Source organism: Balaenoptera acutorostrata, chromosome 9, assembly GCF_949987535.1.
Source record: "Balaenoptera acutorostrata chromosome 9, mBalAcu1.1, whole genome shotgun sequence".
In the NCBI taxonomy this organism is placed as follows: Eukaryota; Metazoa; Chordata; class Mammalia; order Artiodactyla; family Balaenopteridae; genus Balaenoptera; species Balaenoptera acutorostrata.
Genome location: NC_080072.1, coordinates 26,157,794 through 26,182,915, shown reverse-complemented (window position 1 = coordinate 26,182,915; position 25,122 = coordinate 26,157,794). Strand labels below are relative to the sequence as shown.

The 25,122-nt window shown below is 44.2% G+C and overlaps 1 protein-coding gene across 3 annotated transcripts; it reads right to left on the bottom strand.

The window, feature by feature from the left end:
* Positions 1-2,471: 2,471 nt before the first annotated feature.
* Positions 2,472-10,079, bottom strand: C9H11orf91 (chromosome 9 C11orf91 homolog). 3 transcript variants are annotated; one of them, XR_003623320.2, is made up of 3 exons: positions 9,994-10,079; positions 4,906-5,004; positions 2,708-2,786 (listed from the first exon to the last, which is right to left on the bottom strand). XR_003623320.2 is itself a non-coding variant. In XM_057553434.1 (2 exons), the coding sequence occupies exons 1-2, from the start codon at positions 4,506-4,508 to the stop codon at positions 2,677-2,679; spliced, it is 606 nt and encodes a 201-aa protein (XP_057409417.1). In that variant the 3' UTR covers positions 2,472-2,676. The 3 variants fall into 3 exon arrangements, 1 of the variants encoding a protein (XP_057409417.1); XM_057553434.1 differs by lacking the exons at positions 4,906-5,004; positions 9,994-10,079 and adding an exon at positions 4,013-4,508 and having other exon boundaries at positions 2,472-2,786; XR_003623321.2 differs by lacking the exon at positions 4,906-5,004 and having other exon boundaries at positions 2,715-2,786.
* Positions 10,080-25,122: the final 15,043 nt, after the last annotated feature.

Sequence of the window (25,122 nt, the reverse complement as noted above, 5' to 3'; positions counted from 1 at the left end):
CAGATAAACCATCTCTGCTTCCATCTAAAGCCAATCCCTCTACTGTAAACTAGACCCAACCCCGCTAGTTCACTCAAGGATACCATTCCAGCAATTCCTCATCTCTCTGAAACCATGGGTTAAATCCATTTCACCTGCCTTCACTAATCAAGATCGTTTTAAGACTTGCATGTCCTCCAAGCAGCACGAAGCCTAAACAGTAAGATTTTTGCCTGAGTTTTTGTCCAGAAACTTGGAATCAGCTGTGTCTAATTCGATCTGAGTGGGTTAAGACTGGATAGGACCACTGACCCTCTAACTGGGCCTGCTCAGTGACTTTTTGACATCAGAAGGCTAAAAACTCCACCCTCAGAACACGCAGAGGTCTGTAGCCGAGTCACACCCGAGCAGGACAATTACCACACCTTTTTCCAATCACCTCCCCATGCTCCCCACGCCTCAGGCCGCCTGAGTCTTTATTCACTACCCCATAAATACCCCAGCCCCTTGCCTTGGGGGCTGGATCAGACCGGACCTGAGGCTTGTTCGCACAGCTTCTCATCTGGCTGTCTCGCAAGTCAGCCCTCTCTTCGCTGCAAACCTTGGCGTGTCAGCATTTGGCTTGCTGTGCGTCAAAGGAGCCTCTTCTACCTCGTCAGTTTTTCTCATTCTACTGGGTCATTCTCCATCAGACCACAAACGTCTGGTCATTTATCCCTTCTTAAAAAAACCATTCTCTCAACCCCGCTTACCCTGCCGGCTCCTGCTCAGATCTCAGCTTTCCTTGAAGCTAAACTCCCTAAAAAGTCTTCTACACCCGCTGTCTCAAGCTCCTCTGCTTCCGTTCTCTCCCAAAACTACTCCAGTCAGGTGTGAACCCCCATCGCTCAACCAAAACTGCTCTCGGCAAGATCACCGGTACTAAATCCACGTTGCTGAATCCAAAAGCGAATGCTCAGGCTCCTCTCACTTGGTGGAGCAGCATTATTTGTCAGAGCCGACGGCTTCGCCCCGCTACACCCCTTCTTAACCTGTCTTCTAAAATACCTGGCTCACTGCTTCCTCCTATTCATTCTCCAAACTTGACGGATTCTTTGCCTTTGATCTACTGTTCTGCTGGCATACTGAGGGCACAAGGGAGTCTAGATGCCAAGCACCAAAACGTTACATTTGATGGAAGATTTTGTTCTATCAGCTACGTTATCCTTTGCATGCTTCTGCGCTGAGCTCTTGCTCCTTCTGGCCATAGAGGCAGCACCTGGCAGAGGGGCGGCAGCCGCAGCGGGTGCCCCATAGGGGGACCCAGCAAGGGGGGAAAGGGCAGAAATGCTGTACCATCGCTTCTCGCTTAGCTGGATTATTTTTTTTTTCTTTTTTTAAAATTTATTATTTATTTATTTATTTATGGCTGTGTTGGGTCTTCGTTTCTGTGCGAGGGCTTTCTCTAGTTGTGGCAAGCGGGGGCCACTCTTCATCGTGGTGCGCAGGCCTCTCACTGTCGCGGCCTCTCTTGTTGCGGAGCACAGGCTCCAGACGCGCAGGCTCAGTAACTGTGGCTCTCGGGCCCAGTTGCTCCGCGGCATGTGGGATCTTCCCAGACCAGGGCTCGAACCCGTGTCCCCTGCATTGGCAGGCAGATTCTCAACCACTGCGCCACCAGGGAAGCGCCCCCTTAGCTGGATTATTAATTCCCACAGCCTCCTAACTGCTTTCTCTGCGTCCTTCCTTACTCTGTTCTCAACATAGAGCAAGTCAGATCCTGTCACTCGTCAGCTGAAAACCCTCTAACTACTTCCCATCCCACTCGGAGTAAAACCCCAAGTCCTTACCATGGTTTGTAAGGTCCCACTCGAATGGACCCTCTCTGTACTCATCCCTACCGCTCTCCCCTCACTCCTGCTCCAGCCAGCTGGGCTCTCTGCTGACCCTCAATCATCCCACCTTCAGCCTTTGCACCTGCCCTTCACCCTGAAACATGCCCCCAGGGTGGCACCTGGCTGTCGCCCTTAACCTTCGTCAAACCTTGTTTAGATGTTCCCTCTTCAAGAAACCCTGCTTTCCTCCTACCCTCGGGACCATCCTCATCCCTACTCTTTTTGTTTTCCCCTTAGCCGGTCATCTTCTGATACCATATTATGGTTTACTTATATTTATTGTCTGCATCCCCCAGCCCCAAGAGCCTAGGAGGGTGCCTAGCACATAATATGCACTCAAATATTTCTTCACTACATGAATTTCTAGGAAGGACCGTGCCTTTGATCAGATTATCAAAGAGTATTGTGCTCCAAAAACCATTTAAAAACTAAAAACATTTCCAAGGACTAAAGCTGTTTGAAACAAACTAACCCCTTGTTGCAGTCCTCAAAGATCCCTTCTGAGCACGGTCACGGCAATAGATCCAAATATATGTTGCCCTTGGCTTTTCCCAATCCCCCCACCCCGACTTGGCAGTGTTGGGGATCCCCTCCTCCCCTGAATGCTGGCTGGGCAGCAGCTTCCAGCCCCCGTGAGAGTGCTTCCCCAGCAGCACAGACAGGAGAGAGACCATGAGCTTTACCACTCAAGTGGGCACTGTATGTAGAGTATGTGCTGGGAGCAACGAGAACAGCAGTAAATACAGAACAAAAAATAACGATCTTTGAAATGACAACAAATGGGGCACATTATCTAAGAACTAACACCTAAGGAGGCCGCTGCTTAGGCTCTGGTGGGCAGCTCCTCAGGAGAGAGAGAGGCCGACTTCTTTCCAGGCTGCCTCGTCTTCAGGCTTCGTAACTTTTCATCTTTCAGCGCCTTCAAGAATTTATCTACAGGAGAGCAAAACAAACTTAGCTGTAGGAGAGATAAGGGCTTTTTCTAACACTTCCAAAGCAAGTTTCTGGGAAGCAATTGTGTGCTCCCTACATGAGCCCCAAACCCATTATGACCCAAGGTGGGTGAGGGGAAAAAAACCCTAACAGCCAAAACTCGTCAAAGTGGAGAATAGGTGGTTGAGAAATCCAGGACTCAGAAAAGCCCAAGTATTCCAGGAGTTTTCTTCCCGAGGATGTGAGGAAGGAGACATTACAGGGTGCCTGATGAATTGGGGACCATTCCTATGGCCACGTGGACCTAAACATGTCTGTTATTTCACAATAATGGGGATGGTCTTTCTAGAACCATCTGCCCTTTTCCAGTGGTCAAGGGCTAGCCTTAGCCAGACCAGGTGTTGGGAAAGACAAAATCTGTGGAACAGCCTATGGCTGTTTGGTCCTTCTGGGAGTAGAATATTCTACAGTGCAACTTGGTCCTTCTGGGAGTAGAATTGGGTTTAACAACTTTACTCTCTAACATCAAGGACTCAGTCTGCGCACTAGAGGAATCCTGCCCACATCAGCACACCTGGTCTGCTCTGGTCTGCCCAAGACTTCAGACCTTAGACCAGATGGCAGAGGCAAGGACCCTGGTGAAAGGGCGGCCAGGGGTCACAGGAGGCTACCTTCCAGCACTGAGAAATTGAGGATCCCAAAGCTCCTCAGTGAACATCCTTGGGCCTTCTGGGTCTTACACCTCCCCCTACAGATCAACTGACCCTCACCGACTTCCCCCTCCTCCCACTGAGGACCCCAGTTTAAGATAAACACTAAAAGTCAGGTCTCTAGAGACAGGGGCTGTGTGTCTCGGGGGGGGGGGGGTGTGAAACTCCAGGGTGTTAGTATCACTGTGCAGGAGGCTTAAAGTTCAACTTGGGGGTTGTGATGGACAGAGTTCCAGGTTTAGAGGCTCAGAGTCCAGACTAACAAAAGGGCTCAGGACGGAGGGAGGTTGGAATTTGGGGCAAAAGGGTCCGTGAAGTCCAGATTTATGGTGAGCAAAGGAATCGGTTGAAATCCAGGATGGAGTGTCTGGGTTCTGGGGGATCGGTTTGGGATCAGGGATTCCTGGGAGCTGGAGTCTGAGCCCAAGGCCACACTGAGGGTGAGGGGCTCAGGGGGCATGAAGCCAAGGAGGGAGAAGAGGCAGGCTAAGGGTGGGCTCGGCCGAGGTTACACACAGCGCTGGGAGTCGAAGCCGTCCCCAGTGATGGTGAGCAGCTCCAGCTCCTTAATCCGGATCTCCAGCTCGCACAACTCCTCGGGGTGGGAGGCAGAGGCTAGCCGGGGGGTCGTGGGGCCGGGGGCCAGGGGCGAGGCAGCCACCTCGGGCCCCGGCGGTGGCGAGTAGAAGAAGCGCAGAGGCTCGTAGGGGATGGAGGCCAGGCCTGAGGGCCAGGGCGGGGGACAGGGGCGCTCACTGGGGGAACCCAGGCCGGGCGGCGGTGGCGGCAGGGGCGCTGGGGCCGGGAGCGCCTGGGGCAGAGGCTGGCCCCCAGCCGCCCCGCCCGCCGGCGCCCCTCCCGCCTTCAGCGGCACGAAGAGCTTCTTCCAGATGTTGAAGTCGCTGAGAGGGGACGATGAGATGCCGCGGTCGTAGAGGGAAGGGAAGTAAAGGGGCGGGGCCGGCTGCTGGCTCATCGTGGGGCTCTGGCTGCCGCGCCGCCCCTTCGGCATCTTTTGAACGGGAGGATAAGTGGGAGGAACCCCGTGCCGGGAGACGCGAGCCCTGGCCCCGAGTCACCCGGGTTCTGAGGTTCCACAGGCCACGCCCCGAGGGAGAGAGGCCCCCACCCTTTCGCCCGGCCCCGCCCCAAACAGTCGAGATTCTAAAGCCCCGCTGTCCGCGCCCCAGAATATGACCGCGCCCACCGACGCGCCCCTAGAGTGAGAAAGGCCAGCGGAGTAGCTGGAACGGGAAATCCCGCACGTGCGCCCTGATGTGCGGCCCGTCCCCTCCAGGCGCTTCCCCCACATCCTCGACGACAGCAGCTCCGGGTCCTCCAGATCCCGCCCCACGACTCCTCCTACCGCCCCTAAATTCCGCAAGCCTCACTCCCGAGCTATTGCACACCTGGCGCCTGCTCTCGCATCCCGTCATGACTTCATCCAAAAGTAGGAAGCTGGGAGCTGGTCAGAACTCCGAGAGAAAACTTTCTTCAGTCTTCCTCTCCTTTTATAGGGAGAAAAAAAATTCCTAGAAACTTGCCCCCTGCCCTAGCAGGCTTCCCTTACCACCCCTCATTGCAAAGAAGTTTAGGGACAGGAGTGTCTGACTTTTCATCCTCTACAACGGAAGAAGAGGGTAGATGGGAATGGCTGTTAGAGCCAACCCATGTTTCTACCAAATTTCCCAGTGTTGTGGACGATTCTGGAAAAAAGGGACCCTGGTATGGATTTGGAATAGATCTGAACTAGGTGTCTTCAATGAAATGTAGTTTAGTTCTCTTCCGAACATTCATTATCAGGAGCTAACAGGCAGTAAACGAACCACCAAAAGGAAATCCTGCAGAACGGCCCTCGAACAGCTCAGCTATTCTTTACGGTGACTTGGACATACTGTCCAAGGGACATGCCCAACTCAAATATATGAGTAGCCTGTGCTAGTCATAGACTCAGGGTGAGTAAATTTCCTTGAAAAGTCTGCCTAATGATATTGATGTAAATGAACAAAGATGGGTGGGGGCCAGTTTAGATTGTTGGCCAGTCAAGATCTGAGTCAGTACCAGCTCCACTAGCAAATGCTGTGTGTGTGTGTGTGTGTGTGTGTGTGTGTGTTTGGCAGCAAAGCAGAGAGAGTCAGATATCCAAGGTGGACAAGTTGCTTGACTTCTAAGATGGGTTTCTGTAAAATAAAAATAAGAGAACCAGGCTGCCTCATAGGGTTGTTTGTGATGATCAGATGGAAGACAGAATAGTGTGTGTGAAGGGCTTGTAAACTTAGAAACTCTGTCCAAATGTAAGGAGCAGCAATCCCCACTGAGGGGCTTGTCTGAAGCTGAGAAGATTTTCCTTCCCACACTTACCTGTAAGCTCCTTGAGGGCAAGGGTCCAGCCTAAGGATCCTATAATACTGAGCATATAATAGGACTCAATAAATATTTGGACACTTTTAAAACAGTGTTATGTGTTGTGGGAACTGAAGGGGATCAGAATATACCACCCCCAAATATGCCACTTTGGCATAAGAATTATTTTAAGTTGGCAATTGAAAAAAGCAGACACAGGAGGAACTTTGTCCTCTCCTTTTCTGCCTAAAAGCAGGCCATAAATTTCCCTTTGTAAAGGTAACAAAATTTCCTTTGTAAAGAAAATAAATTTCCCTTAGTGAAGGTGTCCCCAACCCCCTCTCCCGTGCCAGGAAGAAGAGATGACTCTTATTACTGGAGATGGCACTAACTTGAGCCTGCATAACAAACCTTACCAAACAACCCTTATCTTCCATAAATTTCCCCCATATAATTACTTCCCACTATTTACCTAGAAATCAAAATGCCTAGAAATCCAAACCCCTTTCCCTTTGCCTTATCATTTGTTCGCAATTTAACACCCTTTGTTGAAATGGTTTCTGAGCTCTCAAGCCTAAACACTTCTCTGGGTTTTCACTACTTTTCTATAAGGCCCACATATGCATACATAATAAATCTTTTCTCCTGTTAATCTGTCTTTTGCTACTTTAATTCTCATGACCCAGCTACTGAACCTAAGGGAGTAGAGGAGAAGATTTTTTTTTCCATTCCTACAGTAGTAGGAACCATAGTGGTGGTAAGAACCAGGGTTTGGGACTCAGACCTGGGACCGAGCCCTGGATCCACTATGTATTTGGCTGTGTAGGTTGAACCTTTCTGAACCTGTTTTTCATCTATATAATGGGAATAGTAATGGTACCTAATTGCTTGGATTAGCGAGATTAAATGAGACAATCTAAGTACCTGGCCATAATACCTACTCAGTAAATGTTAGCTCTTGTTATTACATATTGAAGATCCTTAGAATGGAAAGAGATTTTGCATTATGTTTTTTATAGTTTATTTTTATTAAACTATATTATTTACTACTACTCATATTATTAAATAATAATAAAATAATATGATTAAATAATATTATTAAACTATTATTTTTAATTTATTTATTTATTTATTTTTGGCTGCGTTGGGTCTCTGTTGCTGCGCACAGGCTTTCTCTAGTTGCAGCGAGTGGGGACTACTCTTCGTTGCGGTGCGTGGGCTTCTCATTGTGGTGGCTTCTCTTGTTGTGGAGCATGAGCTCTAGAGCATGGGCTCAGTAGTTGTGGCGCACGGGTTGCTCTGCGGCATGTGGGATCTTTCCGGACCAGGGCTCGAACCCGTGTTCCCTGCATTGGCACACGGATTCTTAACTACTGCGCCACCAGGGAAGACCGCATTATGTTTTTTAAATGATGTGATATAATCACATGTTTTTACTTGTATTTATCCATTCAAAGAGAAAAGGCTTCCAGATGTTTTTTCTTAACCCCAAGATAATCTAAACAGATATGATACTGGATGGCTTGCTTATAACACAGTTGTATTAGACAATGGGTTAAAAAAGTTGTTTCCTCTAACAACCACACTAAAGAAAACTCAGGCACCACAATGAACAAACACTGAGATAAACCCCAGTTTGGAGGTGAAGTCCATATGGGGTCATAACAAACCATGGTAGTTAAGGCAAAACCCTACCAATTATTTCTGCAAACAAAGGTCCGGGAAATTCAAGTTGCTAATGAAAAGATAGAGCAGGCTTGCATCCATTTTAAACAGAACTTTTCTCTCCCTGGGGTCTAAAGCTCTTGTATCACCTGCCTCTTCCCCAAAATCTCCATTAAGTGCCATCCTGTTGGGACTTGAGGGATACAATTCCTAACACCCCTGCCCCCTGCCTGCATTTGGAACCAACTGAGAAAGACACACACGAGTCCTTTTTTGCTGATAAAGGTCAGCTGGAGGATGCTGCTATCGGTCTGGCAGCCAGGTGGGCTTACTGATACTGCACCTCTCAGGTGAGCTCACCCACCCAGCGCAAGGCCCTCTGGGAAAACCACAGGCCTGTGTGCAGGGAAAGGGCCTTAACTGGCACAGTGAAGAGCTGGCCAAGAACCGACCTGGTCCTTTCTCCAAACTCACTAAGCAGGGCAGTCCTTCCTCCACTCTCTGGAGAAGAGGGGCCAGGAGGGTCACTCTTAAGAGTCATGACACAGCGGGATGTAAGTTCCTCCCAACACTCTGATTTAAATTTTCTATTTAACCCAGGCTGCCTCACTGCAGTTGGGGTTTGTAATTTTCCATTGCCACAGCCCTCTCCAGAAGATCCTGGGAGTACCTGGGGTGCTGTTCGCCCGGTTCCCTCCGTCATGGGACTGCAGGAGATGGTACAGGAAGCCCCCCCACCCCGGGAGTCCCCTTCCCCTCCATCAATCTAACTCTGCATCTAGACACACTGCTGGCCGTCACACCTTCACTAGGGTCTCCGCCTCTTGAGGGGTGTGTCACGATTTGCCATGCCTGCCTTGGCTCTGGGTGGCTTTCAGGGACATGCAGTGTTTGTGGCTTGGAATACAACAGAGTTTTTTATGAAGAGAATGTTTGTGTCCCACCCAAATTCATATGCTGAAATCCTAACTCCCAGTGGGAGGGTATTAGGAAGTGGTTAGGTCATGAAGAAAGAGCCCTCATGAATGGGATGAGTGACCTTAGAAAAGAGAGCTCCCTTGCCCTTTCCGCCACATGAGGACACAGGACACAGCCACCTATGAACCAGGAAGTGGGGTCTCACCAGACACCAAATACACTGGAGCTGTGATCTTGGACTTCCCAGCCTCCAGAACTATGAGAAAAAAATGTTTGTTGTTTAAGCCACCCAGTCTATGGTATTTTCGTTATAGCAGCCTGAACCAACTGAGACAAGAGTCGTGTTTGAATCAGGACCCCTTGTGACTCTGTGAAAGTCATGCTACCTCCCTGACCCTCCACTTTCTGACCTATAAAATGAAGATAATATCTACGTCACAAGGTTGATGTATTTGGTGAAAATATGTATAAGCAGTACCTGGGACACATCACGGGTGCTCAAGGAGGTGTGACTATGATTAGTATTCAGTTACACATGGATTCCTTAATTCACCATTAGGTCCTGGTGAATTGATGAGAAAAATGGAGCAGGGGACCCCTCCTCGAAAATCAAACCCACTCCAGATTGAAAAGCCCTACACCCTAGAAGCTGATTCCCTGTTGTCCTGCTGAAGACAGTGGTAGTGAAACCGCAGAATGCGTTTCGGGACCTAGTAGAGCATAGGTTCTCCTGTCTCGGCACAGAATTCAGTGAGAGGCAGAGTGACAGGTAAGGAAAGAGTTAATTAGTAAAGGACGCTTGTGAGAAATACAAGCTGGTAGGCAAGGGAGTGCCACCCTGAGAACTTAGTGGACTACCGTTTTATAATCAAAGGAAGAGTGGGGAGGGGGAGAAGAACACCTTCTTCCACATTCTTGAGTAGACATCAAGCTTCCATTATTAGCTCCTCCTCCACAGCAGGGCGGGGTGGAGGGGGGTTTCTTGTCCCTACATAGTCAACCCGGAACTGTCATGGTGCTATGGAAATGAGCAAAAAGGTGGTAACATATAGTAAGATATGGTAAATCATCTCAGGTTTCAGTATAATGTCACCTTTCTCCTATATTTCTGCTCTTAGTACAAGCAGAAAAAGCCCCTTCTCAAGGATCATTAACTTGCTGACTTCAATGGGCGTGATGTAGGATTCATTCCACAATTGTTTTATTGTTTGGGGGCATGTCTCATGCTTCTGTGGCATGGTTTTGTTGCCAAGCAAGTCTGTGTGGTTTTGTTGCTAGGCAAGCCTGCTTGGTTTTGTTGCTAAGCAAGCCTGCTTTCTTGAGTGATCATAAACTTACAGGAGTCTTCCATACTGTTCTCTCTATTTAAGATCCCCATTGGGATGAACTATTTAATCACCTACTTTGTCCCTTTACTCTGTCCCTATAGTAGTAAACACATAAAGAGAGGCTACTGTGTGCCAGGTACTTGTCTTCACTAATTTCATCTTTCTAACAACCCCTAGAAGTAGGTGTTGTTATCCCCATTTTCCAGATGAGAAAACTGAGTCACACAAGGTTAAGTAACTTACCTGAGGTCCTGTGGTTGGTTAGCGTCAGAGCTAGTGTTCCACACAGGCAGGCTGGCTCCAGTGCTCGGTCTCTTCACCACTCCCTGCTACAGCCTCCCAACAGTTCTCTCAGCCCTCAGGCAAGGCCACCTTCCTGCCCTCTGGCTTCCCGTCCTCTTCCTGGCAGGGGGCTGGCTCTAACTGGAAGTTGTTTGTGCCACAGTTCAAGGCCCCAGCTATTCTGGGAAGCATGGAACAGTCTTTTCTTTATTACTCATTTGAAGTAACCATTGTGTTGGTCTGAACCTGGGGGTGGGTAGGGAGCAGGCATTCCCACCTCCCTTCCCAGCACCCACGATTTCAAGAAAGTTTCTAAAAAATGCAGCCCAGCCCTTATTCTTGTTTCTCTTGGTGGATGTGTTCCTCTGCATTTGCAGATTAAGTACAGTTTTTAATAAACTGAAGCCTGGGAGGTAGATTCCCTGACATGGAGAGTACAGGGGTTTGGAAGATAAGAGCTGAGTCTAAGTCCCATCAACCGGCATGAACTAGCTATGCAACTTTGGGGGAAATAATTGTCACTAACACTTATTGTCCACTTACAGTAACACTTATAGGGGTAGGTCTGTCAGAATTCTCTGTTCGCAAGCAACAGAGGTTGATATTGAGGATTTACACAGAGGTCTGTGAAACAGCTCATGGAATTAAAAGCTTAAGAATTAGGTTTAGGGCTTCCCTGGTGGCGCAGTGGTTGGGAATCTGCCTGCCAGTGCAGGGGACATGGGTTCAAGCCCTGTTCCGGGAAGATTCCACATGCCCCGGAGCAACTAAGCCCGGGTGCCTCAACTACTGAGCCTGTGCTCTAGAGCTTGCGAGCCACAACTACTGAGCCCACGAGCCACAACTACTGCAGCCTGCGCACCTAGAGCCCTGCTCCACAGCAAGAGAAGCCAGGACAATGAGAAGCCCACACACTGCAACGAAGAGTAGCCCCCGCTCGCCTCAACTAGAGAAAGCCCGCGCACAGCAATAAAGACCCAACACAGCCAAATATAAAAACAAATAAATAAATAAACTTATTAAAAAAAAAAAAAGAATTAGGTTTAGAAGGTGCAGAGACCAGGGCAACTTTTGGGATCCAGGTAGGAGGAAGGAATCAATAGCCTGTTCAGTGTGGCCAATGGGGTGGTAGATGCTATTGGCTGACTATTCTCAATGACTGTTTTAAACCATTTTTCCTTGCTGCCTTCCCCTACAGAGGCTGGAAACTCTGCCAGCCCCCTTGCAGCTAGGGGTAGCCATGAGACACAGTTCCAGTCAGAAGACATGAAGAAGATACCTGGGAGCTTTCTGGGAAAGATTGCACTTTCCTGATAAGAGGGACAGAAACAACTGAAGCTTTCGCCTCATCTCCTTTGCCTGCCTAGAACCCAGATGCAATGCTGGCACTTCTGCAGTCACTTTGTGATCAGGAGGGAAAGACCAAAAATAGCACAAATATCCCAGCCCAGACATCACTGAGCAGCTAAAACAACGCTAGTGGCTGCCCACCTCCAGATTGTTTATGCAAGAAAACCAGACTCTATCTGATTAAACTACTCTAAATTGGGTTTTCTGTTCCTTGTACCCTTCCTGAGACTCACAGCTTCAACCAAAAAAATTTTATCAACCCTTGCATAATTCAAGACTCAAATTCCCGGAGAGAACATGCCTGTCTTTTGGCTAGAGGAGGGCAGACCACCTTTATTAACAGTTTCACCAAGACTGCGCTTAAAGGGTGAAAGTAATTCCCCAAAAGGTAATTACAGCTCTGTTACAAGAGGGGAGGAGGAGAGATGCCGAGTGGCTAAAAATCAAATGCCCTTTACTGTAGGTACCACTGATACAACTGATGACGATACAGAGGCTCAGAGTGGCGAGGTAGTATGCTCAAGACCTCAGAGCTAGCCAGTGATAGAGGCATAAAAAGGACTCTTTACAATTATGCTGCATATGTACGGCTTTTAAGTAAAGGTCTGTTGCAGCGGGGTTTTACTGTAAACCTAAACTAAAAAAAAAAATCTCAAAGCTACTTTATTCACATAATATACACATTATTTCCATTCCAATTTTAAGTGTACTCTTAACTGCTTCCTATAGCTCAGGGAGGAAGGGGTTTAGTTAGCAACTGTCAGTTAACCCTTCTCACTCGTAGTTGTCTTCGTCAGGGATGTCTGGTTGCAAAGAACAGAAACTTTCTCAAACTAGTTCAAGCAACCAAACTAGTTCAAGCAATCTTACTGAATCCAAGGGCGAGTCACCTGGGCCCCACCGTCCCACTCAGTGAAATGGGCAGGGACTGTAGTTTGTAAACACTCTGATGGGTTTGGGTATAGGCAATACTATTGCATAGTTACTGAAAAGAATTAAATGAACTCATGTAAATACAGTGCCTAGACTAGTGCTGGGACACGGTAAGCCCTCAAGTTGTGACCCACTATGCTCCCTGTTCAAAAATTTGGAGCCGGTCCCATTTTGTCTACCCTAGTAGAGTTTACAAATTACAATGCTAAGTTCCAGTTCTGGCCATAGCACCATAAGCCAACACTGCTCACATACAGAATCAGCATGCTGGGGTTGGCTAACTTGCATATGGCCAATAATAGCAAGGGTGGGAATAGCAGCACCCCCAGGGGAGCTGATCACAGAAAGGAAGCTCCCTACTCCACAATCAGAGTCTTGAGTTTCCCAGGTCAGTGCACTCGCCCCCTGTAGGGTTCATGCTGTCCCACCCCCTCTCCCAGAGGCTCTGGACTCCCCAGCTGCCAGGTGGGAAAAGAACATCCTTACCTACAAGGGATCCTTGTAGACACTGACCTGGAAGTTAAGTACTGCGGTCATTTATTTTATTCCAAAACAACATGTGCCTATGAATAGGAAGCTTTACATTTATTTAGATAAATAAACAGTTTACGGTGAATAATCCTCTAAGAAAATGTTAAAGATCATCTCTGGTCAGCTTCTACTTTGGTCAAAGCCAGAGGTTAATAAACACACTGTGGTTCCCTGTAAATTCTGAGACCCCTGTAGCTTCCACAACCCCGTGCTCCAGGTAACCTATGTTTTTATTATAGTCCACTTCCCACCTGCTGGACACTACAGATGCATGACCTCAAGCCTCACAACAATTCTCTGAGGTAGGTGCAGGAAGCCAGAGCTCAGAGGTGTTCAGAAAACTTGTCCAGGGACTTCCCTGGCAGTCCAGTGGTTAAGACTTCACCTTCCAATGCAGGGGGTGTGGGTTCGATCCCTGGTCCGGGAGCTAAGATCCCACATGCCTCACGGCCAAAAAAACAAAAGATAAAACAGAAGCAGTATTGTAACAAATTCAATAAAGACTTTAAAAATGGTCCATATCAAAAAAAAAATCTTTAAACAGGATAAATAAAATAAACAAAAAACTTGTCCAGAGACATAGCCAATTAGTGGAAGAGACAGGATCCGAATCGAGGTTCCCAAAGACGAACTCCATGCACTTAACAGCTACTATCCTGAAACAAAATATTTACAAGAATCAGTGGGCCTTTTGAAACAGACTGGCAAACACAGTGTTTTGAAATTACTTCCTGTTTCCAGAAAGGCCTAACTAGGTATGTAAAGCTCACACCACTGGGTAATCTAACTGTCAGTAAAAAACAACTGTACTTAATATTTTCCTTTCTAAGAAAAAGCAGGAATCGATTCCTTCAAAACACAAAGGCACGAGGGTCCCATTCCAGGTTTCTTTCCGGAGTCAGACTGGAGTACATTCAGAGCAGTACATTTAGAGCAGCTGAGTGGCTGACCTGGGGAATTGAGTGGGCATCCTAAACTTGCCAACGTATTAACTTGGTGACCTTGAGCAATTCAGCTAACTTCCCCAGATGAAGTTTCCTCTTAAGCAAAGTGAGATGATGACAGTACAGATAAAAATACTCTGTAATGACCTATACGGGAAAAGAATCTAAAAGAGTGGATATAAGTATATGTATAACTGATTCGCTTTGCTGTACAGCAGAAACTAACACAACATTGTAAATCAGCTATACTCTAATAAAAATTAATTTAAAAAACTACGTGTAAAACACGACGCATAGAATCTCACACTAGAAAGCACCCTTCATCTCAGTGCACGGCATGTCAGTACAACCCCCAGTCAGCTCTGCGCCTTCTCAGCACATCAGGATCCCTTAGAGGGAACTGTTAGCATTAGTCAACATCTGTTTGGAAGCAGCAAGACCAATGTGAGCTAGTAGACTTTCAATATTGATGAGGGACTTACAACGTGCAGATAAATAATCTGGCCCTGCTGAGGGTTCAAACTCTCAAGGGGCCCAAAGTCCAAAACATGTGGGCTGGCAGGCTCTTATTTTATCAGGACACACACTGCATGATGTTAAGTCATGGGGCCAACTGCAAGGACACAAAAGTAGACCCCGTACCTCGAAGCTCAGTACTTCCCAAAGTTGGACACTAGGCCAGTATCCTTCAGGACATACTATGAGTTCCACTTATCTACCCACTGGGTGTACCTTGCATCTATAGCTCATCCCCCAAAAGAGACGATCCAATGGGGTTATCACCACCCAATACTGAACCCAAGACTATTGACTCTCCAACTCATCTGGCCTTTGCAGTATTGCCTCCGGGTCCAGACATCTAACCCTTCGTCTATGGTATCAGTCATAGCAACTATCTGCAGAAAGAAACCTCGAAGCTTAAGGCCATTTATATGACCCTTGCTGATTGACTCCCAGCAGCCCTCTCTCCAGCTCCCCATTTAGCAACACCCAGATTCTGCCTTAGAGAATTACCCCCTTCTCAATGTACTCTGGCCCCAAAGTGGGCACGAGACCCAAGAAAGCAGTCAGACAGTCTCACCCTGGCATCTGAATCTTGAAAGAGAATTCTGGAACGGCCCAACTCCTGGCTTTTTTTTTTAATCTCTCTGACTGACTCTTCTGCCCTCCTCTTCCACTTTTAAGGGTGCGTGTGATTACATTTGTTTCACCTTCTCCCTATTTTATTTTATTTTTATTATTTTTTTAATAGCTCTTTATTGGAGTATAATTGCTTCACAATACCGTGTTAGTTTCTGTTGCACAACAAAGCAAATCAGCCATATGAATACACATGTCCCCATATCCCCTTCCTCTTGAGCCTCCCTCCCATCCTCCCTATCCCACCCCTCTAGGTCATCCCAAAGCACCGAGCCAATCTCCCTGTGCTATGCTGCTGCTTCCCACCAGCCATTTTACGTTTGGTAGTGTATGTATGTCAATGCTACTTTCACTTCGCCTCAGCTTCCCCCTCCCACCCCATGTCATCAATTCCATTCTCTATGTCTAACTCTTTATTCCTGCCCTGCAACTAGGTTGATCAGTATCCCCCCCCCCTTTTTTTTTTAGATTCCATATATATGCGTTAGCATACGGTATTTGTTTTTCTCTTTCTGACTTACTTCACTCTGTATGGCAGACTCTAGGTCCATCCGCCTCACTACAAATAACTCAATTTCGTTTCTTTTTATGGCTGAGTAATATTCCATTGTATATATGTGCCACATCTTCTTCTTCCATCCATCTGTTGATGGGCATCTGGGTTGGTTCCATGTCCTGGCTATTGTAAATAGAGCTGCAATGAACATTGTGGTGCATGTCTCTTTTCTTTAAATTTATTTTATTTATTTATTTTTGGCTGCTTTGGGTCTTCATTGCTGCACATGGGCTTTCTCTAGTTGTGGTGAGCAGGGGCTACTCTTCGTTGTGGTGCGCAGGCTTCTCATTTCAGTGGCTTCTCTTGTTGAGGAGCACGGACTCTAGGCGCATTGGCTTCAGTAGTTGTGGCATGTGGGCTCCAGAGTACAGGCTGAGTAGTTGTGGCACACAGGCTCAGTTGCTCCGTGGCATGTGGGATCCTCCCAGACCAGGGCTTGAACCCATGTGCCCTGGATTGGCAGGCAGATTCTTAACCAGTGCGCCACCAGGGAAGCCCCATGTCTCTTTCTGAATTATGGTTTTCTCAGGGTATATACCTAACAGTGGGATTGCTGGGTCATATGGTAGTTCTATTTTTAGTTTTTTAAGGAAACTCCATACTGTTTTCCATAGTGGCTGTATCAGTTTACATTCCTACCAACAGTGTAGGAGGGTTCCCTTTTCACCACACCCTTTCCAGCATTTATTGTTTCTAGCTTTTTTGATAATGGCCATTCTGACTGGCATGAGGTGATTACCTCATTGTAGTTTTGATTTGCATTTCTCTAATAATTAGTGATGTTGAGCATCTTTTCATGTGCCTCTTGGCCATCTGTATGTCTTCCTTGGTGAAATGTCTATTTAGGTCTTCTGCCCATTTTTAAATTGGATTGTTTGTTTTTTTGATATTGAGCTCCATGAGCTGTTTGTATATTTTGGAGATTAATCCTTTGTCTGTTGTTTCATTTGCAAATATTTTCTCCCATTCTGAGTGTTGTCTTTTTCTCTTGTTTATGGTTTCCTTTGCTGTGCAAAAGCTTTTAAGTTTAATTAAGTCCCATTTGTTTATTTTTGTTTTTATTTCTGTTACTCTAGGAGGTGGGTCAAAAAAAGGACCTTGCTGTGGTTTATGTCAGAGTGTTTTTCCTATGTTTTCCTCTAAAAGTTTTATAGTGTCTGGTCTTACATTTAAGTCTTTAATCCATTTGGAGTTTATTTTTGTGTACGGTGTTAGGTAGTGTTGTAATTTCATTCTTTTACGTGTAGCTGTCCAGTTTTCCCAGCACCACTTATTGAAGAGGCTGTCTTTTCTCCATTGTATGTTCTTGCCTCCTTTGTTGTAAATTAGGTGCCCATATGTGTGTGGGTTTATCTCTGGGCATTCTATCCTGTACCATTGATCTATATTTCTGTTTTTGTGTCAGTACCATACTGTCTTGATTACTGTAGCTTTGTGGTATAATTTGAAGTCAGGGAGCCTGATTCCTCCAGCTCCGTTTTTCTTTCTCAAGATTGCTTTGGCTATTCGGGGTCTTTTGTGTTTCCATACGAATTGCAAGATTTTTTGTTCTAATTCTGTGAAGAATGCCATTGGTGGTTTGATAGGGATTGCACTGAATCTGTAGATTGCTTTGGGTAGTATAGTCATTTTCACAATGTTGATTCTTCCAATCCAAGAACATGGTATATCTCTCCATCTGTTTGTATCATCTTTAATTTCTTTCATCAGTGTTTTATAGTTTTCTGAGTACAAGTCTTTCACCTCCTTAGGCAGGTTTATTCCTAGGTATTTTACTCTTTTTGTTGCAGTGGTGAATGGGAGTGTTTCCTTAATTTCTCTTTCTGATTTTTCGTTGTTGGTGTATAAGAATGCCAGAGATTTCTGTGCATTAATTTTGTATCCTGCAACCTTACCAAATTCATTGATTAGTTCTAGTAGTTTTCTGGTGGCATCTTTAGGATTTTCTATGTGTAGTATCATGTCATTGGCAAATAGTGACAGTTTTACTTCTTCTTTTCCAATTTGTATTCCTTTTATTTCTTTTTCTTCTCTGATTACTGTGGCTAGGACTTCCAAAACTATGTTGAATAAGAGTGGCGAGAGTGGACATCCTTGTCTTCTTCCTGATCCTAGTGGAAATGCTTTCAGTTTTTCACCATTGAGTATGATGCTCACTGTGGGTTTGTCATATATGGCCTTTATTATGTTGAGGTAGGTTCCCTCTATGCTCATTTTCTGGAGAGTTTTTATGATAAATGGGTGTTGAATTTTGTCAAAAGCTTTTTCTGCATCTATTGAGATGATCACTTGGGTTCTTTCTGTTGTTTTTTTATTTTAAAAAATTTTTTATTAGAGTATAGTTCATTTGCAATGTTGTGTTAGTTTCAGGTGTACAGCAGAGTGAATCAGTTATACAGATACATATATCCACTCCTTTTTAGATTCTTTTCCCATATAGGCCATTACAGAGTGTTGAGTAGAGTTCCCTGTGCTATATAGTAGGTCCTTATTAGTTACCTATTTTATATATAATAGTGTGTATATGTCAATCCCAATCTCCCAATTTATCCCTCCCCCCTCTTTACACCCTGGTAACCATAAGTTTGTTTTCTAAATCTGTGACTTAATTTCTGTTTTGTAGATAAACTCATTTGTACCATTTTTAGATTTCACATATAAGCGATATCATATGATATTTGTCTTTCTCTATCTGACTTACTTCACTCAATATGACAATCTCTAGGTCCATCCATGTTGCTGCAGATGACATTATTTCATTCTTTTTTATGGCTGAGTAATAATTCCATTGAATATATGTACCACAAGGGATTTTTTTTTTAAGATTTGGTGAAGAAAACTTCCAAAGAGATGGACTTTAATTTCTTTATGAAGTGGGGTCCAGCACATCTATTGAGTGAGTTAGGGCAGAAGTTGGGTGAAGTGGAGAGTATTCGAAATAATGTTGTTAAGGATGAAAGAGTTGGATATGCAAACAATGATGCAAATCAGGGGTCCTAGAACTACAGACCATGTGCGAATCTTTTTTTCTTTTAACATCTTTATTGGAGTATAATTGCTTTACAATGGTGTGTTACTTTCTGCTGTATAACAAAGTGAATCAGCTATACATATACATATATCCCCATATCGCCTCCCTTTTGCGTCTCCCTCCCACCCCTCTAGGTGGACACAAAGCACCAAGCTGAACTCCTTGTGTTATGTGGCTGCTTCCCACTAGCTATCTATTTTACATTTGGTAGTGTATATATGTTCATGCCACTCTCTCACTTCGTCCCAGCTTACCCTTCCCCTCCCTGTGTCCTCAAGTCCATTCTCTATGTCTGTGTCTTTATTCCCGTCCTGCCCTAGGTTCCAGGTTCTTCAGAGCCATTTTTTTTTTTTTTTAGATTCCATATATATGTGTTAGCATACGGTATTTGTTTTTCTTTTCTGACTTACTCTGTATGACAGTCTCTATGTCCATCCACCTCACTACAAATAAATCAATTTCGTTTCTTTTTATGACTGAGTAATATTCCATTGTGTATATGTGCCATATCTTCTTTATCCATTCATTTGTCAATGGACACTTAGGTTGCTTCCATGTCCTGGGTATTGTAAATAGAGCTGCAGCTGAACATTGTGGTACATGACTCTTTTTGAACTATGGTTTTCTCAGGGTATATGCCCAGTAGTGGGATTGCTGTGTCGTATGGTAGTTCTACTTTTAGTTTTTTAAGGAACCTCCATACTGTTCTCCATAGTGGCTGCATCAATTTACATTCCCACCAACAGTGCAAGCGGGTTCCCTTTTCTTCACACCCTTGCCAGCATTTATTGTTTGTAGATTTTTTGATGATGGCCATTCTGACTGGTGTGAGGTGAAACCTCATTGTTGTTCTGATTTGCATTTCTCTAATGACTACTGATGTTGAGCATCCTTTCATGTGTTTGTTGGCAATCTGTATATTTACTTGGGAGAAATGTCTATTTAGGTCTTCTGTGCATTTTTCGATTGGGTTGTTTGTTTTTTTGATATTGAGCTGCATGAGCTGCTTGTATATTTTGGAGATTAATCCTTTGTCAGTTGCTTCATTTGCAAATATTTTCTCCCATTCTGAGGGTTGTCTTTTCATCATTTATGGTTTCCTTTGCTGTGCAAAAGCTTTTAAGTTTCATTAGGTCCCATTTGTTATTTTTGTTTTTATTTCCATTTCTCTAGGAGGTGGGTCAAAAAGGATCGTGCTGTGATTTATGTCATAGAGTGTTCTGCCTATGTTTTCCTCTAAGAGTTTAATAGTGTCTGGCCTTACATTTAGGTCTTTAATCCATTTTGAGTTTATTTTTGTGTATGGTGTTAGGGAGTGTTCTAATTTCATTCTTTTACATGTAGCTGTCCAGTTTTCCCAGCACCACTTCTTGAAAAGGCTGTCTTTTCTTCATTGTATATTCTTGTCTTCTTTATCAAAGATAAGGTGACCATGCGTGCGTGGGTTTACCTCTGGGTTTCTCTCTTGTTCCATTGATCTATATTTCTGTTTTTGTGCCAGTACCATACTGTCTTGATTACTGTAGCTTTGTAGTATAGTCTGAAGTCAGGGAGCCTGATTCCTCCAGCTCCATTTCTTTCTCAAGATTGCTTTGGCTATTTGGGGTCCTTTGTGTTTCCATACAAATTGTGAAATTTTTTGTTCTAGTTCTGTGAAAAATGCCATTGGTAGTTTGATAGGGATTGCATTGAATCTGTAGATTGCTTTGGGAAGTCATTTTCACAATATTCTTTCTTCCAATCCAAGACTATGGTATATCTCTCCATTTGTTTGTATCATCTTTAATTTCTTTCATCAGTGTCATAGTTTTCTGCATACAGGTCTTTTGTCTCCTTAGGTAGGTTTATTCCTAGGTATTTTATTATTTTTTGTTGCAATGGTAAATGGGAGTGTTTCCTTAATTTCTCTTTCAGATTTTTCATCATTAGTATATAGGAATGCAAGATATTTCTGAGCATTGATTTTGTTTCCTACTACTTTACCAAACTCATTGATTAGCTCTTGTAGTTTTCTGGTAGTGTCTTTAGGATTCTCTATGTATAGTATCATGTCATCTGCAAACAGTGACAGTTTTACTTCTTCTTTTATGATTTGGATTCCTTTTATTTCTTTTTCTTCTCTGATTGCTGTGGCTAAAACTTCCAAAACTATGTTGAATAATGGTGAGAGTGGGCAACCTTGTCTTGTTCCTGATCTTAGAGGAAATGCTTTCAATTTTTCACCATTGAGGACTATGTTGGCTCTGGGTTTGTCATATATGGCCTTTATTATGTTGAGGTAAGTTCCCTCTATGCCTACTTTCTGGAGGGTTTTTATCATAAATGGGTGTTGAATTTTGTCAAAAGCTTTTTCTGCATCTACTGAGATGATCATTTGGTTTTCCTCCTTCAGTTTGTTAATATGGTTTATAACATTGATTGATTTGTATATATTGAAGAATCCTTGCATTCCTGGGATAAACCCCACTTGATCATAATGTATGGTCCATTTAATGTGCTGTTGGATTCTGTTTGCTAGTATTTTGTTGAGGATTTTTACATCTATGTTCATCAGTGATATTGGCCTGTAGTTTTCTTTTTTTGTGACATCTTCGTCTGGTTTTGGTATCCGGGTGATGGTGGCCTCGTAGAATGAGTTTGGGAGTATTCCTCCCTCTGCTATATTTTGGAAGAGTTTGAGAAGGATAGGTGTTAGCTATTCTCTAAATGTTTGATAGAATTCACCTCTGAAGCCATCTGGTCCTGAACTTTTGTTTGTTTTAAGAGTTTTAATTACCATTTCTTACTTGTGATTGGTCTGTTTATATCTTCTAATTCTTCCTGGTTCAGTCTTGGAAAATTGTACCTTTCCAAGAATTTGTCCATTTCTTCGTGGTTGTCCATTTTATTGGCATATAGTTGTTTGTAGTAGTCTCTTATAAGCCTTTGTATTTCTGCAGTGTCAGTTGTGATTTCTCCTTTTTCATTTCTAATTTTATTGATTTGCACCCTCTCCCTTTTTTTCTTGATGAGTCTGGCTAAGGGTTTATCAATTTCATTTATCTTCTCAAAGAATCAGCTTTTAGTTTTATTGATCTTTGCTATTGTTTTCTTCATTTCTATTTCATTTATTTTTGCTCTGATCTTCATGATTTCTTTCCTTCTACTGACTTTGGGTTTTCTTTGTTCTTCTTCCTCTAGCTGTTTTAAGTGTAGGATTAGATTGTTTATTTGAGATTTTTCTTGTTTCTTGAGGTGAGATTGAATTGCTATAAACTTCCCTCTTAGAACTGTTTTTGCTGTGTCCCATAGGTTTTGGGTCGTTGTGTTTTCATTGTCATTTGTTTCTATGTATTTTTTTATTTCTTCTTTAATTTCTTCAATGATCTCTTGGTTATTTAGTTGTGCACTGTTTAGCCTCCACGTATTTGTGTTTTTTACAGTTTTTTTCCTGTAACTGATTGCCAATCTTATAGTGTTGTGGTCAGAAAAGATGCTTGATATGATTTCAATTTTCTTACATTTTCTGAGGCTTGACTTGTGACCCAGGATGTGATCTATCCTGGAGAATGTTCCATGTGCACTTGAGAAGAAAGTGTATTCTGCCAGTTTTCGGTGGAATGTTGTACAAATATCTATTAGATCTATGTGGTGTATTGTGTCATTTAAACTTTTGTTTTGTTATTTATTTTCTGTTTGGATGATCTGTCCATTGGTGTATGTGGGGTGTTAAAGTCCCCTACTATTATTGTGTTACTGTCAATTTCTCCTTTCATGGTTGTTACCATTTGCCTTATGTATTGGGGTGCTCCTATGTTGGGTGCATGAACATTTATAATTGTTATATCTTCTTCTTGGATTGATCCTTTGATCATTATGTAGTGTCCCTCCTTATCTCTTGTAAGTCTTTATTTTAAAGTCTATTTTATCTGATATGAGTATTGTAGTATCTGATACTCCAGCTTTCTTTTGATTTCCATTTGCATGGAATATCTTTTTCCATCTCTTCACTTTCAGTCTGTATGTGTCCCTAGGTCTGAAGTGGGTCTCTTGTAGACAGCATATATATGGGTCTTGTTTTTGTATCCATTCAGCCAGTCTGTGTCTTTTGGTTGAGGCATTTAATCCATTTGCATTCAAGGTTATTATCGATATGTATGTTCCTATTACCATTTTCTTAATTGTTTTGGGTTTGTTATTGTGGGTCTTTTTCTTCTCTTGTATTTCCCACTTAGAGAAGTTTCTTTAGCATTTGTTATAAAGCTGGTTTTGTGGTGCTGAATTCTCTTAGCTTTTGCTTGTCTGAAAAGCTTTTGACTTCTCCATTAAATCTGAATGAGATCCTTGCTGGGTAGAGTAATCTTGGTTGTAGATTTTTCTCTTTCATCACTTTAAGTATATCCTGCCACCGCCTTCTGGCCTGCAGAGTTTACACTGAAAAATCAGCTGAACCTTATGGGGACTCCTTTGTATGTTATTTTTTGTTTTTCCCTTGCTGATTTTAGTATTTTTTCTTTGAATTTAATTTTTGTTAGTTTGATTAATATGTGTCTTGGTGTGTTTTTCCTAGGGTTTATCCTATATGGGACTCTCTGTGCTTCCTGGACCTGGGTGACTATTTCCTTTCCCATGTTAGGGAAGTTTTCCACTATAATCTCTTCAAATATTTTCTCAGACCCTTTCTTTTTCTCTTCTTCTTCTGGGACCCCTAGAATTCGAATGTTGGTGCATTTAGTGTTATCCCTGAGGTCTCTGAGATTGTCTTCAATTCTTTTCATTCTTTTTTCTTTATTCTGCTCCTCAGCAGTTATTTCCACCATTTTGTCTTCCAGCTCACTTATTTGTTCTATTGCCTCCGTTATTCTGTTATTGATTCCTTCCAGTGTATTTTTCATTTCAATTATTGTGTTGTTCATCTCTGTTTTTCTTTAGTTATTCTAGATCTTTGTTAAACATTTCTTGTATTTTCTCAATCTGTGCTTCCATTCTATTTCTGAGATTTTGGATCATCTTTACTATTATTACTCTGAATTCTTTTTCAGGTAGCTTGCCTATTTCCTCTTCATTTATTTGGTCTTGTAGGTTTTTACCTTGCTCCTTCATCTGTGACATATTTTTTTTGCCATCTCTCTTTTTTTTTTTTTTTTTTTTTTTTTATGAGTGGGATTGTGTTCCTGTTTTACTGGTTGTTTGGCCTGAGGCTTCCAACACTGGAGTTTGTAGGCTATTGGGTAGAGCTGGGTCTTGGTGCTGAGATGAGGAACTCTGTGAGACCTCACTCCAATGACTATTCCCTGGGGTCTGAGGTTCTCTGTTAGTCCAGTGGTTTGGACTCAGAGCTCCCAGTGCAGAAGCTTCCCCCCGACCCCAGGCTCGTGAATTAAGATCCTGCAAGCTTCATGGGGTGGCAAAAAAAAAAAGAGAGAAAGAACAAAGTAAAAAATAAAATTAGATTAGGAAACTGATATGTTAGAAAGAATATAAAAATAAAAATATAGATGAATCAACAACTGGAAGGTACATCAGTACCAAAATAGTAAAAAAGAGGAGGAGGGAAAGAAAAAAAAAAGCGAGGGAGGAAGGCCTTGGCTGTGGAGGGCGGGGCCTAATCAAGGGCGAGGTTTGGGCAGTGGGCAGGGCCTATGCTCAGGACCCACAGGGCTGGAAAAGGCCCTGGGGGCTGTGGGGGGTGGGGCTTAGGCTCAAGGAACAGAAGGGGCCCAGGCGTGCCCCCCACCCCCATCTGAGGGCAGCAGACCTCACCTGGGAGCCCAGTAGGCTTCCTGGGCTCGAGTGGGCGGTGCAAACGCCCTCCTCTCCTCTCCTGCTCCTCCTGGATGGGCCCTCCCGCCTGCCCCCAGGACCCACGCGGCCTGGATGGGGCTTTGGATGGGAGGGAAGTGGCTTGGGAGCTCAGCAGGCTCCCCTGCCCGAGTGGGCCAGGCGATCGCCCTCTGCTCCTCTCCGGCTCTTCCTGGAGAGTCCCTCCCACCTGCCTCTCCTGATCTCCCTGGGCTCAGGGGTGCTGATCTTGTCTGCTCCACTTCTCCTCCCCCCTTGGTCCCCCTACATCCTACTGGTTCACTTTGGGGTTCCTCCCATCTCCTTGGGGGTCAGAGTCCCCACCAGCGGCCGGCAGATGCCCTATTTGTGGGGAGACGCTATCTCCGCATCTTCCCACACCACCATATTGACTCCTCCTCTCTGGCTTTTTTTTAATGTTTTAAATTTTTTGGCTCTACTGCATGGCTTGCAGGATCTCAGTTCCCCAACCCAGGATTTAACTTGGGCCACAACAGTGAAAGCACTGAATCCTAACCACTAGACCACCAGGGAACTCTCCCCAGCTACTGGTTTTTTGCAGTCTGGTTGAATGCCCCTTTAAAGTTCCCCCAAATTCATTTTCTGCTTAAGTGAGTCAAAATTGGTTCTTGTTCCCTGGAACTAGAAGGTACTGTATGAAATGAGCCACTTTGCTGTGGGCATGGTCAGTACTTTCTTGGGCAGAAAAAGTTCTATTGAGGAAAGAGTCACACCTAGTATTTTGTCTTTGAACAGAAGATTAAAGATGATGTAAGGAAAAGCTCTGAGCCAATAGGGAACACAGAGCACCAAGGTAATGCTAG

Bases quoted from the DNA above. Each gene is read 5' to 3' on its own strand.
- C9H11orf91 (XM_057553434.1), bottom strand. From the start codon at position 4,508: ATGCCGAAGGGGCGGCGCGGCAGCCAGAGCCCCACGATGAGCCAGCAG. The intron at 2,787-4,012 runs GTGTGTAACCTC...GCTCTCCTGTAG, and splicing joins CGGCTTCGACTCCCAGCGCT to ATAAATTCTTGAAGGCGCTG.